The 15311-nt window shown below is 42.1% G+C and overlaps 1 protein-coding gene across 3 annotated transcripts in view; it reads right to left on the reverse strand.

Moving 5' to 3' along the window:
- The window catches only part of NTN4 (netrin 4), a 123947-nt gene extending 108636 nt beyond the window's left edge, over positions 1 to 15311 (reverse strand). For 2 of the 3 annotated variants that reach the window (XM_047867016.1, XM_047867015.1), the window contains exons 1-2: positions 14683 to 15309; positions 11327 to 11856 (exon numbers count right to left, since the gene is read on the reverse strand). In XM_047867016.1, coding sequence (XP_047722972.1) covers positions 11327 to 11856; positions 14683 to 14737 — 585 coding nt within the window. In that variant the 5' untranslated portion in view covers positions 14738 to 15309. Of the gene's footprint in view, positions 1 to 11326; positions 11857 to 14682 lie in introns of all 3 variants that reach the window. The other variant, XM_047867017.1, reaches the window with a different exon arrangement.

A 15311-nucleotide genomic window follows, 5' to 3' on the forward strand; every position in this document is an offset into this window, starting at 1 on the left:
GGGCTTACATTCTCCTGAACTTTGAGAATCATCAGAGAGGAAGCCACTGTTACAAAGGGGTGAGTGTTGCTCCCCTTTGTGTGTGCCAGGATGGGAAACAACAAAGATGAGGATTCTTGGGGAGTGAGGTGCCTGGGTTCTTCTGATAGATCACTGGTGTTAAGTGTCCTCCACTGACCTTTGCTTTCATATGGAGATAGGGACAGAGGTCATTTGTTGGGACATAGGATATGAGAGAAAGATAGCATTGACTGACAAGAGGAATTGATGTGAAACCTCAAAGATTTCAGAAGGATCAGATTGGCTAGAATAAAAGGAAACAATAATTCTTAATGGAGATTAAACAATATAAAAGAGTGACTACATTTTCTCCAATCTAATTTTAAATCTAGAAGCCCTGTTCAGTGGCAGCCAAAAGATACAGTGTTAGCACAAATGAACATGATGTCATGTAGAAAGGATGTGAATATTTCTCACAATTATTTTATTGTTTTAGAAACTGTAATTATGAAGTGTAAAGTAACATCAGCAAACATAGCTGATGCCTAGAAAGGCATCATTTGCAGGAAGGTTAGGGAGAGAAGAGAAATATGATATAGAAAGAGGGTTGGTGTTTTGTTTTGTTTGTTCCTTAACAAGCCAAACCAGCCAAGCCAAAAGAGCTTGTTCCTTAGAGATAAAGAAAGATATATGCAAAATGCCTGGTCCAGAAACTGGCACATTCTACTATAATCTCTAAATGTTGTCTTTCTCTTTTCCTTCTTAACAAAAAATTAAACATTAATTAAAACATTAATGACACATTTTAAAAACTGTGACAATGTAAACATATGTACTTAAATGGGAATAACTGTATAGCTCCCATGCCTTGGGTAGATGACCTCCATCACATTGTGCAAACCAAATCTCACAACACCCTAAGTAGAAAAAAAAATGTGTACAGTGCTAAATTTTAATTTCATTTCCAAAACTGTGATGGCCCAGGGGCATTCAAAAAATATTTTTTTATAATCATTCCAAAAAGTCACTCTGGTAGCTGCAATTTTTTTTTAATTTTTTTTGTCAACGTTTATTTATTTTTGGGACAGAGAGAGACAGAGCATGAATGGGGGAGGGGCAGAGAGAGAGAGAGAGAGAGACACAGAATCGGAAACAGGCTCCAGGCTCTGAGCCATCAGCCCAGAGCCCGACGCGGGGCTCGAACTCACGGACCGCGAGATCGTGACCTGGCTGAAGTCGGACGCTTAACCGACTGCGCCACCCAGGCGCCCCTGGTAGCTGCAATTTTGAGTCAGAAAAGGGTGAAGAGTTGGATAAGCCAAGATGCAATGGAATATGAGGCCCTTAAAATCTGAAGGTTGCTAAGATCAACATTTCTCTTTTAGCATGGTACTTTCAAAGGTATCTTTCTCCGTTAGTATTCTTCTCTCTCCCTTTTCCATCATTACTCATTATCCAGCCAGCACTTTCCCTTTTCCCTATGCATTTTGGTCTTTTGATAACCCAGAGTTGCAGCTCATATGCCTTCCCTCACACTAGTCATTTTAGAATTTGCACCCACCGTTCTGATTGTGGAAAGTCAATGTTATTCGACGCATGCTGTTTCTTAATTAAACAACCATTGGACCCCTAGACTGGCAAGACTGGTTTTCATATAAACCTCGGGTTTGGCAACAGTGGTTTGTTTTTTGGTAATGGCAGCATCAGTTGGACTGAGTTTGATCCTCCCCTGTACAGTTCTTGGATTTTCCTCTTTTCCAACCACACCCACTTCCCCTGACAATCTCATCCAGTTTCATGGTTTTAAATATCATCTCTATATTGATGAGTCCCAAGTTTATACATTTAGTCCAGACCTCTGAACTCTAAACTCACAGATCCAGCTGCCTACTGAGTATCTTCTCTACTTGGATGTCTCATACGTAATGCGTACAGAAATGAGCTCCAGGCACTCCTCTCCAAATCTGCTCCCCAAGAGTCTTCTCCACCTCAGTAAATGGCCATTCTATTCTTCTAGGTGATCAGGCTAAAAACATCCTTAATTCTCTCTTTTTCCCACACACTACATCCAGTTTCTCAGCAAATGCTGTTGGCTGTAGCCATAAAATCAATTCAGAACTCAAGTACCTTTCATCATTCCCATTGCTCTCCTCTGTCCATGCACTGTCAGATCCAGCCTGAATTATTTTTAATCTTTATTTATCTTTGAGAGAGAGAGACAGAGTGTGAGCAGGGGAGAAGCAGAGAGAGAGGGAGACACAGATCCGAAGCAGGCTCCAGGCTCTAAGCTGTCAGCACAGAGCCCGACGTGGGCCCGAACCCACAAACCATGAGATGACCTGAGCCGAAGTCGGACACTCAACCGACTGAGCCACCCAGGTGCCCCAGCCTGAATTATGACAACAGCATTCTAGGCAGTCTCCTTGCATCCCTCTTTGGTCTTTCTTAATACATAAGCAAAGCAAAACAAAACATCAGCAATAAGAACAACAACAAAAAAACCCCACACAAAAACCCCCACAAATCCACATAAGCCAAAGTGATCCTATTAAAAATAAATTGATCATTTTTTCCCTCTGCTTAAAACCTCCAACGGCTTCCAATATCATTCAAAGTAAAAACCAATGACTTTATAATAATGACTTAAAATATAGTCCAAACTGGGATTACTTAGAGAATGAAAGGGGATACCAAACATAATTAACAGGCTTTAACTGATCTAGGTATAAATTTGGGCCATCCTGACACCTACTTCAAGGCCCCACATTCTAATTATCTCTCTGACCTCTGACCTCTGATACTATACTGCACCTCCATCCCTCTGCTTCAGTGCCAGCCTCCTCACTGTCCTGATGGCATTGGGCACACTTCTTTGGGGCCTTTGCTCTTTCCCTGGATATGTCCACTGCTCACTTCTGCTTTCCTTCAGGTCCTTATTCAAAAGTCTCAGTGAGGCTCTCCCCGGGAGTTCTTTCTAAACATTAAAAACCTCCTCCCCACTTTCTAGCCCCTTCCCCTGGTTTATTTTTTTTGCCTTTAAATGATCACTGTCTAACATTCTATATACTCTACCTTGTTTAGCACCTTACATTTGTAATGTAAGCTCAATGACAGGAAATTTTGACTTTTTGCTCTGTATTCCCAACTCCTAAAATAGTGCCTGGCACATAGGAGACACTTTATAAATACTCATAGAAAGAATGAATGAATCATGACTACTTTGAAAAGATCAGCACTTAGTAGATATGTAGCATCCAACATAGTTAATAAATGGTATTATTATTTTATATATATTTATTTTCATATGATTCAATTCAATAAATGTGTTTTGGACAGTTAGGCCTTGCAGAGACATGTGCCAGGTACAGAGGTTGGGGGGCTGGGAGCCACAGGGCATATACAGTGATAGATGGGACAAAGTTCCTCAAGAAGTGAACACTAGAGGAGTAGAAGAGATAGGGGACATGATATGATAGTTACATATGAGTGACACAGAGTGCATGGGTGGGGAAGCGGAAGGAGAGGATACATTTATTACTGAGTTTTCAGATACTTCTAATTACTGATCAGAAGCAATAACTTCTTTATTCTCTGTCATGATGCACGTTCCTCATCTTCCAGAAGCCCCAGTCCCTAATACAACCATTCTGGTTTCTAGGGTTCTCCATTCCTTGGTCAGAAGCACCTCTTGTGTGCCCAGATATACCTGACCTCCAGGTGCCTGTTCCTCTGCTCTTCATTGTCTGGCCTTAACTTTTCGGTGTGAATCTTTCATTACTAACTCAGCATTTTATATTCTGATTTCTCAAAATTTCCAGAATATTCTAATGAAACATTGGCAAAGCTAAACCATCTAATTGAACAAATGCAAAGCAAACAGATACTAACAGATTTTCTTAATAGCTAGAAAGGAGGTATTTTTGGAGGAAAAGTCTACTCTTTGAAATCAATAAGTGAAAGTTTATTGATTTGATCTCTGGGTTTGTTTTAATTTTTATGTAGCTTCTTTAAATAATTCTAATTAACAACTACTCTCTGGATTTTCTTTAAACTAAAGGCATTATTTTTTTGAAGAGTGCTGTTAATCTCTAGCCCCACCCCTACAGGAAGGGAGTACCCCTAGGGTATGGATAATCGAAGCACTCTAGACAAATATATACAACATTTTATTTTCAAGGAAGTTCAACAAAATTATAGCTAAGAATATACTTCAGAGCGAAACATTAATACATTGGATGACTAACTTTAGTTAGAAAAATTACTTAAAGCAGTTACTAGCTAGGTAAAAACAAACCACCCAAAACCAACCAATCAAATAAAAAGTATATTAAATGGTACTGAAAAAAACTATGGTACTCATTCCCATATAGCTTATTTTATTTTATTTATTTATTTTTTAGAGTTTATTTACTTTGAGAGAGGCAGAGAGTGAGCATGAGTGGGAAGGGGCAGAGAAAGAGACAGGGAGAGAGAGAGAATCCCAAGCAGGCTCCATACTCATAGCTTGAACTCACTAACCATGAGATCATGACCTGAGCCAAAACCAAGAGTCTGATGCTTAACCAACTGAGCCACCCAGGCTTAAACACCTTTTTGCACCAAAATAAATAAATAAATAAATAAATAAATAAATAAATAAATAAATAAAATTTTAAAAAATTATCTTAGGTAACCTTAAGTGCAGACAGTCTGCTTGTTATATGTAATTTTTCTATCTAATGTAAAAAAATAATTGTTATGCAAAGTTCATGGTACCATATTACAAATTATCAATCACACTGTAAGTTGTATATCATACCTAATAATTACTAGAGCAATTTAGTTTTAGTTTACTTAAAAATTTTTTTTTAGTTATAATAAAACCTAATCATCTAAATAATTTTGAGGTAAGCTAATAATCCCAGCTCTGGCATGGGCTGGTTCACTTCTTATTTGAGTCTGACCACGTTACGCTAACTCACTAAGTCTCAATTTCTTTGTCTGCAAAATGGGGTTAATACTAGTACCCAACTAACAGGGTTCTTGTGAGATTAAGGGATATGGTGCATTCTGCAGAATGCCTGGCACACGGAAAGGCATCAGTAGACATTCGCTGCGACCATGACTCATGACCATTGCTGCTGCAAAACTGTCACATGCAGATTTCAGTGACTGAAGAAAATAAGTAGCTAACCAAAGAGTAGTGATTAGCAAACATTACAACTCATGTATTACTTTCTCTTTTCAGCTAAAAATCCAAATATTGCTTAGCATATTATAAATGTAAATATCTGTAAAAACCTGATTAAGCAATTTGCCATCTTCTGCACCCTTGTGCCATACTGACTTTACCATAAGGTATTGAAGTAGAATCTTTTCAATGACCAAAAAGACATCCTTCAAAGAGATAAATGAATACTCAGATTTTGAAAGGTATATTATTTGCACAACGTATCTGGGAATTAATCATGCACTATCTCATACTATTTAGTAAATCAGTCCATTAATGATCATGTTTGATCTCTTACCCAGTGGATTGTAAGGACTGTGAAGGAAATGAATGTATATCATTTTTGTATCCTTCACACTACGTAACTCAGGACATAGTAATTTCCAACTAGTATAGTGGAAACAGCACAGGGCTAAAAGTCAGGAAACACAGATTTCAGCTGAGTAATTACAGACAAGTCATGTAACTCTCTTTAGGCTTCAGATTACTCATCAGTCATGTGTTTTTCCATTGATGACATTTAGGTTCCTTTCCAAATGCTCTCATTCTAAGAAACACTAGCAAGAGGGATTTTTGCCAATGTTTGTCATTTTAATACACAACTTCATTTGTCCATATCTACAGATTGAAAGAAATGGGACCTTTAATTACAGATTTTGTTCACTCAGGAAAACTTGCCAGGAGCTCAGAGTTCTTGTCATTGACTATTCCATCAAACACGAATCCTTCAGCCTGTTTCAAAAAGAGCAGGCCTTCCAGCTTAGCACTCCCCATCCTCTACCCTGTTTTATCTTCTCCTTGGTACTTATCACACTCTGACATACTGTGTATTTTACTTAAGTATTTGTTCTCCATCCTCCCTCCATCCCCCTCCCCCAACACCTAAGCTTCATGGGGACCAGGACTTTTATCTCTTTGGTCCACCACCATACCCCGGCACTTGGAATGGCATCAGACATATAATAGCCCCCAAATTGTTTGATGAACAAATGGGTGAAAAAATATTATTGAAGGTCCTTCATTAATTGCCTTTCTCCAACCACAACTTAATCTCATATTTTTACCAATTGAATTTTTCCATGTTAACCAGGGTTTCTGAATCTTATCCCCTACGCAAGGCTTATATTCATTCCTCCCTTAAATTCCTGCCATTTAAGGATATTCTCCTACTTATATCACTCATTTGTTCCTGCTCATTTATGCAGTCACAGATTTATTGAATGCCTACTATGATCCAAGCAATGTGCTAAATGCTGGGGATACAGAGGCAAGTAAGATTGACACAATCCTTCCATAGTGCTTCACCAGTCTTCTTCTGCTCTGTGCCACTGCCTCCCTTTGAATGTTTTATATTCATAATGCCCTGGAGGAAAAAAAAAAATCTGTGTGGCTTGGTTGGTTGCTATCCAATTTTGAATAGAGCTCTTCTAACAGTGAGTTAAAAGAGTAGAGGGCAGCAATGCTCACTTCTAAGGAGATAATAACTCCATCACTTTAGAGGTACTTTGGGGTCACTTGGAATTTCCTAAACAGTGATAACTGAAATTCCAGTTCCAAGAGGCCTCATTGTTTGGAACCTAAAATGACTTGCTACATCTCCTCACTTCCCTCCATTTTCTGTACCCAGAGGGGATCCGAGGCTGCTTCTTTGAATCCCAAAAAAGCCTAATTAACTTCTCATCTTTAGCTTCAATGTTATTATTACCTGCTGCTACAACTAAATAGGAGATTAAACCCCCAATAGACATAGAGCCTTGATGTCAAACCATGCCAAGCATCAGGCCTCTCTGTGCCTTTTTAAAAATTATCAAGGCATACTTGAAAATTGAGAATTGTGTGTATTTAAGAAGTATGATTTTATGATTTGATATACACATACATTGTGAAATAATCACCATGTTCAAGCTAATTAACATACCCATCATCTCAGTTACCACTTTTTTGCATGTGTATGGTGAGAACACTTAAGATACACCCTCTTAGCGAATTACAAGCACACAACTAAGTATTGTTAACTATAGTCATGTTGCTGTACAGTATATCTCCAGAATTTATTCATCTTGCATAACTGAAACTTTGTACCCCTTGAACAACATCTCCCCCATCTGTGCCTTTTACCGGGATTTTGGGAGCACTTAATACCTCCAAACCAGCATTTTCCAACTTGTGCTCTGTGGATCTCTGGGGTTCCAAAAGCTAGTAATTGGAGTTCTGCAGAAAGAGGGTTCCATGGACAGATAAGTTTGGGAATGGCACATCCTACATTTCCCACTTGAGGATACAGACCACTAATGAGAACATTTATGTATTTATAGATGTTAATTTTGTTAAACCCAGTGTTTCCCAACCTAGTTTACTCATGGAACCTTTTTATTCCCAAAACACTGCTGACATCTCAGAGGACATTCCTGCTCAAGAGAAAGCTGTTTGGCAATGCCTTTTTAACCTTCATGTCACATCCAAATGAATAACAAATGGTTGTGAGAGAGTGCGAGAGAAGAGAGATATGCATACATCTCTCTGCAAGCAGTTCTTGGGGGTCAATAATGAAGAGAAAACATAGTTTTGTGGAACAAACACTAGACTTACAGTCAGAAGACTCATGATTTAGTCCTGCCTCTGCCATATAACTAACTATGCACTGTTGTTGGGTAAATCACCTCCGAGCCTTAATCTCTTCTCCTGAAAAGGACACACATTTTCAGATAACAAGTCATTGTAACTGCTGACCAACTTAGGAAGTTGCTGTGTAGCAGATTTAACTTTGATTTAACTTGAATTAAAGAGTATTCTTCTGGGTGGCTTTTGGGGCCTATATTTTTAAAAGCCCTCTTTCAGATGACTGGTGCCTTCAACTCCAAAGATGGAGGTATCTGATTTCTTAAACATGAAGCTACAGTTCTAAGGCCCTAAAAGCCCAAGGAAGCATTTTGGAATGAGTAATAGAAAAAAATGAAGTCTGGGATATATTTATGTTAGTTTGAGTAGTAGGAAAATACCTAGAGAAGTCCTCAGAAGTCTTATATTGATTGGAGGAAGATCCAGGTCTATAATAATATTATAAATAAGCAATAAATGAAATTTAAGACTACTTATTTGACCCCACGTTAATTGGCTTATTTTTCTGATCAGCCAGTTTCCAAAGATAGAGATTGGGGATGTAGAGTTGTACTGCAAAATTTGTAGCTCAGTACTAACTTATATTCCAAAGCAACACAGGAGAAGCAGGCAGTAATCAGTCCCAGGCAAGCATCCTCTGATCCTTGTCTTTGAAGAAGACTCTCTTCTACTCTCTAACTCAGGAGGCAAAGATTCATTCCCAAACCTGTGCTCTGAAAGGAAGAAATTCTATGATGGTTTAGAGTATATATGCAAAAACACTCTAGAGGGAACCAGATGGTCCTTGATTTTTTTTCTTGCCATTGAATTATAAGTCTGCTGAAATAACAGCTACAATGAAAAACAACTTTAAGAAGTTTTTTAATGTTTATTTATTTATTTTGAGAGAGAGGAAGAGAGAGCATGCCAAGGAGGGACAGAGAAAGAGGGAGAGAGAGAGAATCTCAAGCAGGATCTGAGCTGTCAGCACAGAGCCCCATGTGCGGCTTGATCCCATGAACCGTGAGATCATGACTTCAGCTGAAATAAGGTTGGACACTTAACCAAATGAGCCACGCAAGTGCCCCGACCCCCCAATTTTTAACTGGATATAAAGGTGACTAAAACTGGAGATCAAAGGTGAAATATCTAATGTAAATTTTAGTCTCTCTCTGCTTGAAATTTGATGTAATAACCATTGATGACAATAAGTAGTTTGGCTTTAAAGAAGATTTTGCTTCCACTGTAAGTTAAATAAATGTTACTTTAGTCATCGCTAAGTAATTGCTGGGCCATTATAATACGGTTAATGTGATATTTGCTAAGCAAGCATGCCTGCCATCTGGTTACTGAAACTGTATTTTTGCTACTTCCTAGGTACACATGGCCCAGTAGCACTGAGATGTAGGGAACCGATATGAGCATGTGGATCACTTCCAAAGCCATTCATTTGTTTGCAACACAAAGTGTTCTCCACATAAGAAAACAATGAGTCTAACTTATCTGTTTCTTTCCTGTCTGGTATCTTTAAAAATGTCCATCATGACAGGGTGCACATGAGTTTACAATATGAAGCCAGCTTTAGAGACCAAGAAGAAGAATGAAACACAGTCTGTAGGCTATTTGTGCCACATCCCACTTGGTTCCCCTGCCAGCAGCACGGGGCCTGGTCTGCAGGGAGCACACAGAAGAAGGAGGTAGATAATAAGGCAAAAGTCCATAGGTGTCTATGGTAGTAGGAAGAAGAAATTCTCAAACCTGCTTTTTCATTAGGCCCCTCACAAGCAACCCTTTCCCCAAACCAAAGGCAGGATTACTGGCACTGACTACAGTGCCTGGCACATAGTAGGGGCTCAAAAAATGTTCACTAAGTGCAATCATCTGGGAAGTCTGTGAATAGTAATAGAAAGGACTGCTAGAAGGCATCTTATCTTAGTATTTGTAGCCATTAGTACTACAGGCATGGGACATATGCCTCACACCCAGTCCAGGCTTCCTCAGCCTTGGTGCTAACATTTTGGGCTAAGAAGTCTTTTTCAGGAGTGGGAGTGGGGTGCTATCTTGTGCACTATAGGAGGTGTAGCAGCATCCTTTTCCTTCACCCACTACATGCCAGCAAGTGTCCCTCCCTGCAGCAAAAATGTCTTCAGACATTGCCAAATGTCCCCTGGGAGGGGGCTTGGTGGGGGGGGTGGTGGTGGCAAAATCACCCCTAGTTGAGAACCACTTATTTAGTCTGTGTGTTCATGATATGTACCAGAATTATAAAGATTATATTCTCTCTTCTCTTTTTTCTGAATCAATATTTTAAAAATTAAATTAAATTTTATTTTATTTTAATTTTAGTTTTTAAGTAAACTTTACACCCAATGTGAGGCTTGAACTCATGACCCTGAGTGAGTGCTACCTACTGAGCCAGCCAGACACCAGTCTGAATCAATATTTCTTTCTTTTTTTTTTAAAAAAAGAAGCATCATGGGTTTTTTTTTTTTAAGGTTTTCTTTTTTTTAAATTAAGGGGGGGAGGGGTAGGGAGAGAGGGAGAGGGAGAATCCTAAGCAAGCTCGGCAGTGTCAGCACAGAGTGCAATGTGAGGCTAGAACCCAGGAACTGACAGACCATGCCCTGAACTGAAATCAAGAGTTAAGAGTCGATGCTCAACTGAATAAGCCATCCAGGTGCCCCTGAATCAATATTTCTTGATCTCATGAAGGTATTTTATGCTCTTAATTTGTTTTCACTTAACTTAGTGTTCTCTAAATGTTTTCATAATGCTCTGGGGAACGGGGGAGGGAAACTTCCCAGGTATATCCATATATTCCTAGGTATATCTTATTAAAAAGACTTGTTTCCCCTTTAGGGAAGGGGAAATATGAAAAAAGGAGAAAACATTCTATACAGAAATTGAACTAGTAGCTAAGGAAGCTGTTTTGCAAAATGAGACTGAGACGGTTTTGAGTCCAAAAAGAACTTTTATATCTCAAAAGAAACTACCTTCATTTGTTTACTATACACTCTTGTAATCTTACCAATAAAACTCTTGTTATACAAAAGTATCCTGACAAACAGATTTTTTTTCTCCCTTGGCTTTATTTTTATTTACTTCCTATTTATGTTAACAGTTTCAGGAAGATACCAGCATGTGTGGACTCCAGGAACAGGCAGTCTCAGTAACTCTTGCCCCTTCGGAAGCACAGTAAGTAGACCCGCTAACTGAAGAAATTATTAGCCTTTCAAACCTCTAAGATCGAGTGAGGATGTTGTGTGTCTATGCTTTCTTCAAATTAAAAAAAATTAAAACCTTAGAATTCCACCTTAAACCCAGCCAGTGGCCAACCTGCTTGAAAATGACTACACGTCCATATCTAAGGGTGAGAAATAATTTATGACAAATAAAGCTCATGAAAAATTCTAATTTCATTCATGTTGCTACAAGTATACCTTCATGCTTTAAAAAAAATGTGGGCTGGTAACATTTTTCTACCTTACTTACAGTGTAGAGTTAAACGTGTGCTCTTACCTCTCCTCCAGTGCACGGAAAGGGATTGGAGTATCTCGAAGTGCAAATCGCTCCCTTCTTGACAACATCATCTTCCAAGCCAAACGTAGCCGAGCAGTTCGTTGCAAAGTACTTGTAAGGCTTCCACGTCTTCCCAAAGTCCTGGGAGCGGTCCAGCACCATGGCTGCTGGCCTGGGGGACTTGAACACCATAATGAGATGAGTGAAGTAGAATTCGGCTTCCAGGTCTAACTGGATTTTTTCTCTGTGCACATCCTCAGCGGACTGCCACCACGTGCGAGGGAACCTGAAGGATGAGTCTGCCATGGCAGCTGGCAGGTGAGCCACGTGAGGCTGGGCGGCATTGCATTTGTCACATTTGGGCTGCCGACAAGTCAGATCAGCGTTCTCACTGTAGGAGCAGTACAGCTCAGTGGCGTTCTGACCGCAGGTGGTGTCTGCCCAGAGTTTTCTCCCTAAAGCCAAATTTCCCATCCGAGGGTTGCAGGCTTTTTCACAGCGGGAACTCACTCCAGCTACTCCACTCAGTCCTAGGGAAGGGAAAGCATATGTTATTCAAGACAAACCCATCTGGAAAGCTCTTCTGTCACCCTAGTCTGTCTTCGACAGTCAAGTTACCCCCAAAGAGCTTAAGACTTTTGGTAAAGAGGAAATTCTACCAAATTTGGGCATGGATACGGTTCTAGATTGATACATACAAGCATGTGAGTGTGCATGTGTGTGTGCACACATTTCATGTTTGGTTATAAAATTCACATAAAAGGGAAAAATCATTTCAGATAAAGGGCGAAGGGAAGAGAAATGGAAACACTGGGGGAAAAAAATGGGCCTCAACCTTTTAAGTACTTTGCTTTCTAAATGTTCTCTATATTCGAAATACACTTCTTTGTTTTGAAGCGATGACTTAAATAATACCAAAAAACAATAGTGTGTTTAAGATCACCCAATTTAGTCTTTCAAATATAATTTAAGTCCTTAGCATTATCTAACATGCTTATTAGAAGACATTAAGGAGGAAATATAGAATCCTGTTATATTTTTAAGCCAAAAATGTGAGGGAGCCAATTCCCTAGGAAAAGCAATAGGAGATACTTAATCCATATCCAACGGGATCTCACTTCGGGTAGCAAAGCTAGACATCACTGAAGCTCAGATACATAATATCTATTTTTAATATTTAGTAAATATAACTAAGGGAAAAAAAAACCTCTCTCAACTGCCAAATGGCAGAAAGGCCTATTTGACATGCTCTCTGCCTCTTGAGTGCTGCAACCTATGACAGGTTATATAGTCGTTGCCTGTTTGCTTAACAGGAGAATGTGTACAGTCTGGCCGCCACTAACAGCACCTTTAAACATTATCTGTGAACTAAAACACCTTCTTAAAGAAACATGTGCTTCCACCCAAACAAAGGTCCAACAGACTTTAATGTTTCAAAATTACTTAAAATGATAAACATTATCCACTTATTAACATCCTGACTACATATTTTAATCCTTTAATTTGGGTTTGTCATTTTAATTATGACTACCTTAAGCAAAATCATCTATTTTAAAAGTTAAAACAGAGAAGGAAAGAAGGAAAAGGACGTTAAACCCTAAATTCTGGCTAATTGAATGTTTCTGCTACTTAAGAGAGAGCACCTCCGAACTATTGTCACTGTACTGTTGGAGAAGCCAAATGACAGCTTAGACTAAAACAGAGACATTTCACACGCTGACTGACAACCACCAGCCCCACATAACCTCTGCAACCAAAGGAAAGGGCTTCCTTAGGCATATGTTTTAAATGTCAAATTCAAATGTGCATTATGCCTAGACTCTGCTTGCCACTGTTCTGACTAGCTGGGCAACAGTTGCTTGTGGCCAGGATCACCCAAACACACAGTGTGGTATGACTCACCTGTAAAGCATTTCGGGGAAAATCATATACTGCCCGTACAAGTATTTTTGACTTGAAACACTTGCCTTGTGATATTTATTTACAACCTCTTGATTGCTCGCATGTTTTTGCCATAACATGGTTTGAAAGGGGAAAGGTTCAATAAAGTTCACTTTGTGGTCGGGGGAGCACGTGTTAAGTGCAGGAAGGGGTGCACGGGTACTCCTGTACTCCTAAGAATTCAAGTAAAACCTTAGACCTTTAATGGCTCCTCGGGGAAGTATTGAATACTTTTAAACGCCTCGGAACTAATAAGTTACAGAAAAGATTGGAGCCAGATATTGGGTGGACAAAAATACTTCGATATCCCTAAAGAAATGACTATTCAAGTATAGCAAGGATGCTCCTATGAGTCACACTGATTTGGGGTGAAGATTCTAAAACTTTTTTTTTTTAACTGTGTGCCAGAGTCTCTGGGGGCAGAGGGGAAGAAGCCTTAGGGAAGGTACAAGTGCGCCGATGCTCTCTACCCACCAGTCGGTCCCTCCAGCCCACACTCCCCTTTCTAGAGCGAATGAGAAACGTTTGAGAGACTGGATGGTTGAAGAGTCCCTCACTTTCTTTCCTCCTCACACCCTGAGCTGCGCTAACCCCTAACTGGAAACCAGGTGACCCGTACGGGGGAGGGAGAGGAACGGAAGAGGCTCCCGAATTTAGAAACGGCGCGCTAGGAACCGGTGGCCAAGGGCAGCCCAGGAAAGCCGGGATGGGAGTAGGAGAGAGAGCCTCTGACGACGCCTCTGCAGGTCATCCAGTTACCGAGACTAGGAGCAGACCCGCCTCCGACCTCCCACGGAGCCTCAGCCAGGGTACCAATTCCCCAGGGGCGGCCAGCCAGCTCCGTTCAACCCAGGGCGGTCACCACCTATCTCCCCAGCCCGGCGTCTCAGTGCGTTCCAGCCACTGCCACTGTGAAAGGGCACACACCCCGCCCAGGTGTCCCTACCTGGTTCCCTAGTGCCCAGCGTGAGGCCAGGGACCTCAGGGTTAGCTCTCACCCAGAGGGCGGCCGCGGCCCACGCGCGCCCAGGGTCGCTGGGCCATCCCTCCCCATCATTCCTCAGGCCATGAAGTGCCGGGGGATGGCGAGCTTGGTCCTTTGTTCCCTCACAAAGTGGAAAGGCAGTTTTTTACAAGCCCAAACCGAGAAAGAAACCAAGGCCGTGGTATCTCCGGCAGGGCGTACCCAGGATATCGGGTTAGCCAAGGGCATGTGTATCGCAGTTGCAAAAAAATCAACAGTATTTTAAACTGTGGAGACCCAGGGAAAGGAGGCGGAACATGGCCACTCATTTCATCCTCGGGAGCCGAGCTTGGCGCTCCCAGCCCGCACTACCCTGCACCCCCGAGTCCCGAGGTGGGGAACAGAAAGAGCGAGGGAGGGAGGGTGGGGGCCCTGCAGCGTCACCACCCACCTGCGGCCACCGCGGAGCAGCCCCAGAGCAGCAGCAGCCGCGCGCAGCTCCCCATGGCCGGGAGGAGCCGGGAGGACCGGGGCCGGGCGGGTGCGGGAGGGAGCTGAGCCCTCTCGGCTGTGGGATGAAGCGCCAACAGTCCTCAGGAAGAACTGGGGCTCTTTATTTCTTCCCCCTCCTGGGGCGCCAGGCTCGGTCAGCGGGCGCCGGCGGCTGGGAGCCGCGGGCCGGGGCCGCGCCAGGCGGTAGGGTGACCCTCGCACACCGGCCTGGAGGGGCCCGGGCACCTCGGGGGCGACGGGAGCCCCCGGACCATAGCCGGCCTGGCCGCGCAGCCCCTGCGGAGCGGTCCCGCGGGCTCCTCCGCCGCTAGCCCGGGGCTCAGCACCCGCAGCAGCCGCTGAACTTTGCGAGACCTTTCACTTCCCGGCCGCCGCCGCCGCCGCCGCCGCTGCCGCCGCTGCTGCTGCTGCCTCCCGGCCGTCCTCCGCCGCTTTTACCACCTCCTCTTGCTGCTGCGCCTCGGTCCCGTCCTTCTCCATGGGCAGTTCCATGGGATGCATTTTTATTGCACCGACACCGCGGCGCTCCGGTGCCAGCCCTCCTCCCCTTGCACCTCCACCCCTTCC

Source organism: Prionailurus viverrinus, chromosome B4 (assembly GCF_022837055.1).
Source record: "Prionailurus viverrinus isolate Anna chromosome B4, UM_Priviv_1.0, whole genome shotgun sequence".
Taxonomy (NCBI): Eukaryota; Metazoa; Chordata; class Mammalia; order Carnivora; family Felidae; genus Prionailurus; species Prionailurus viverrinus.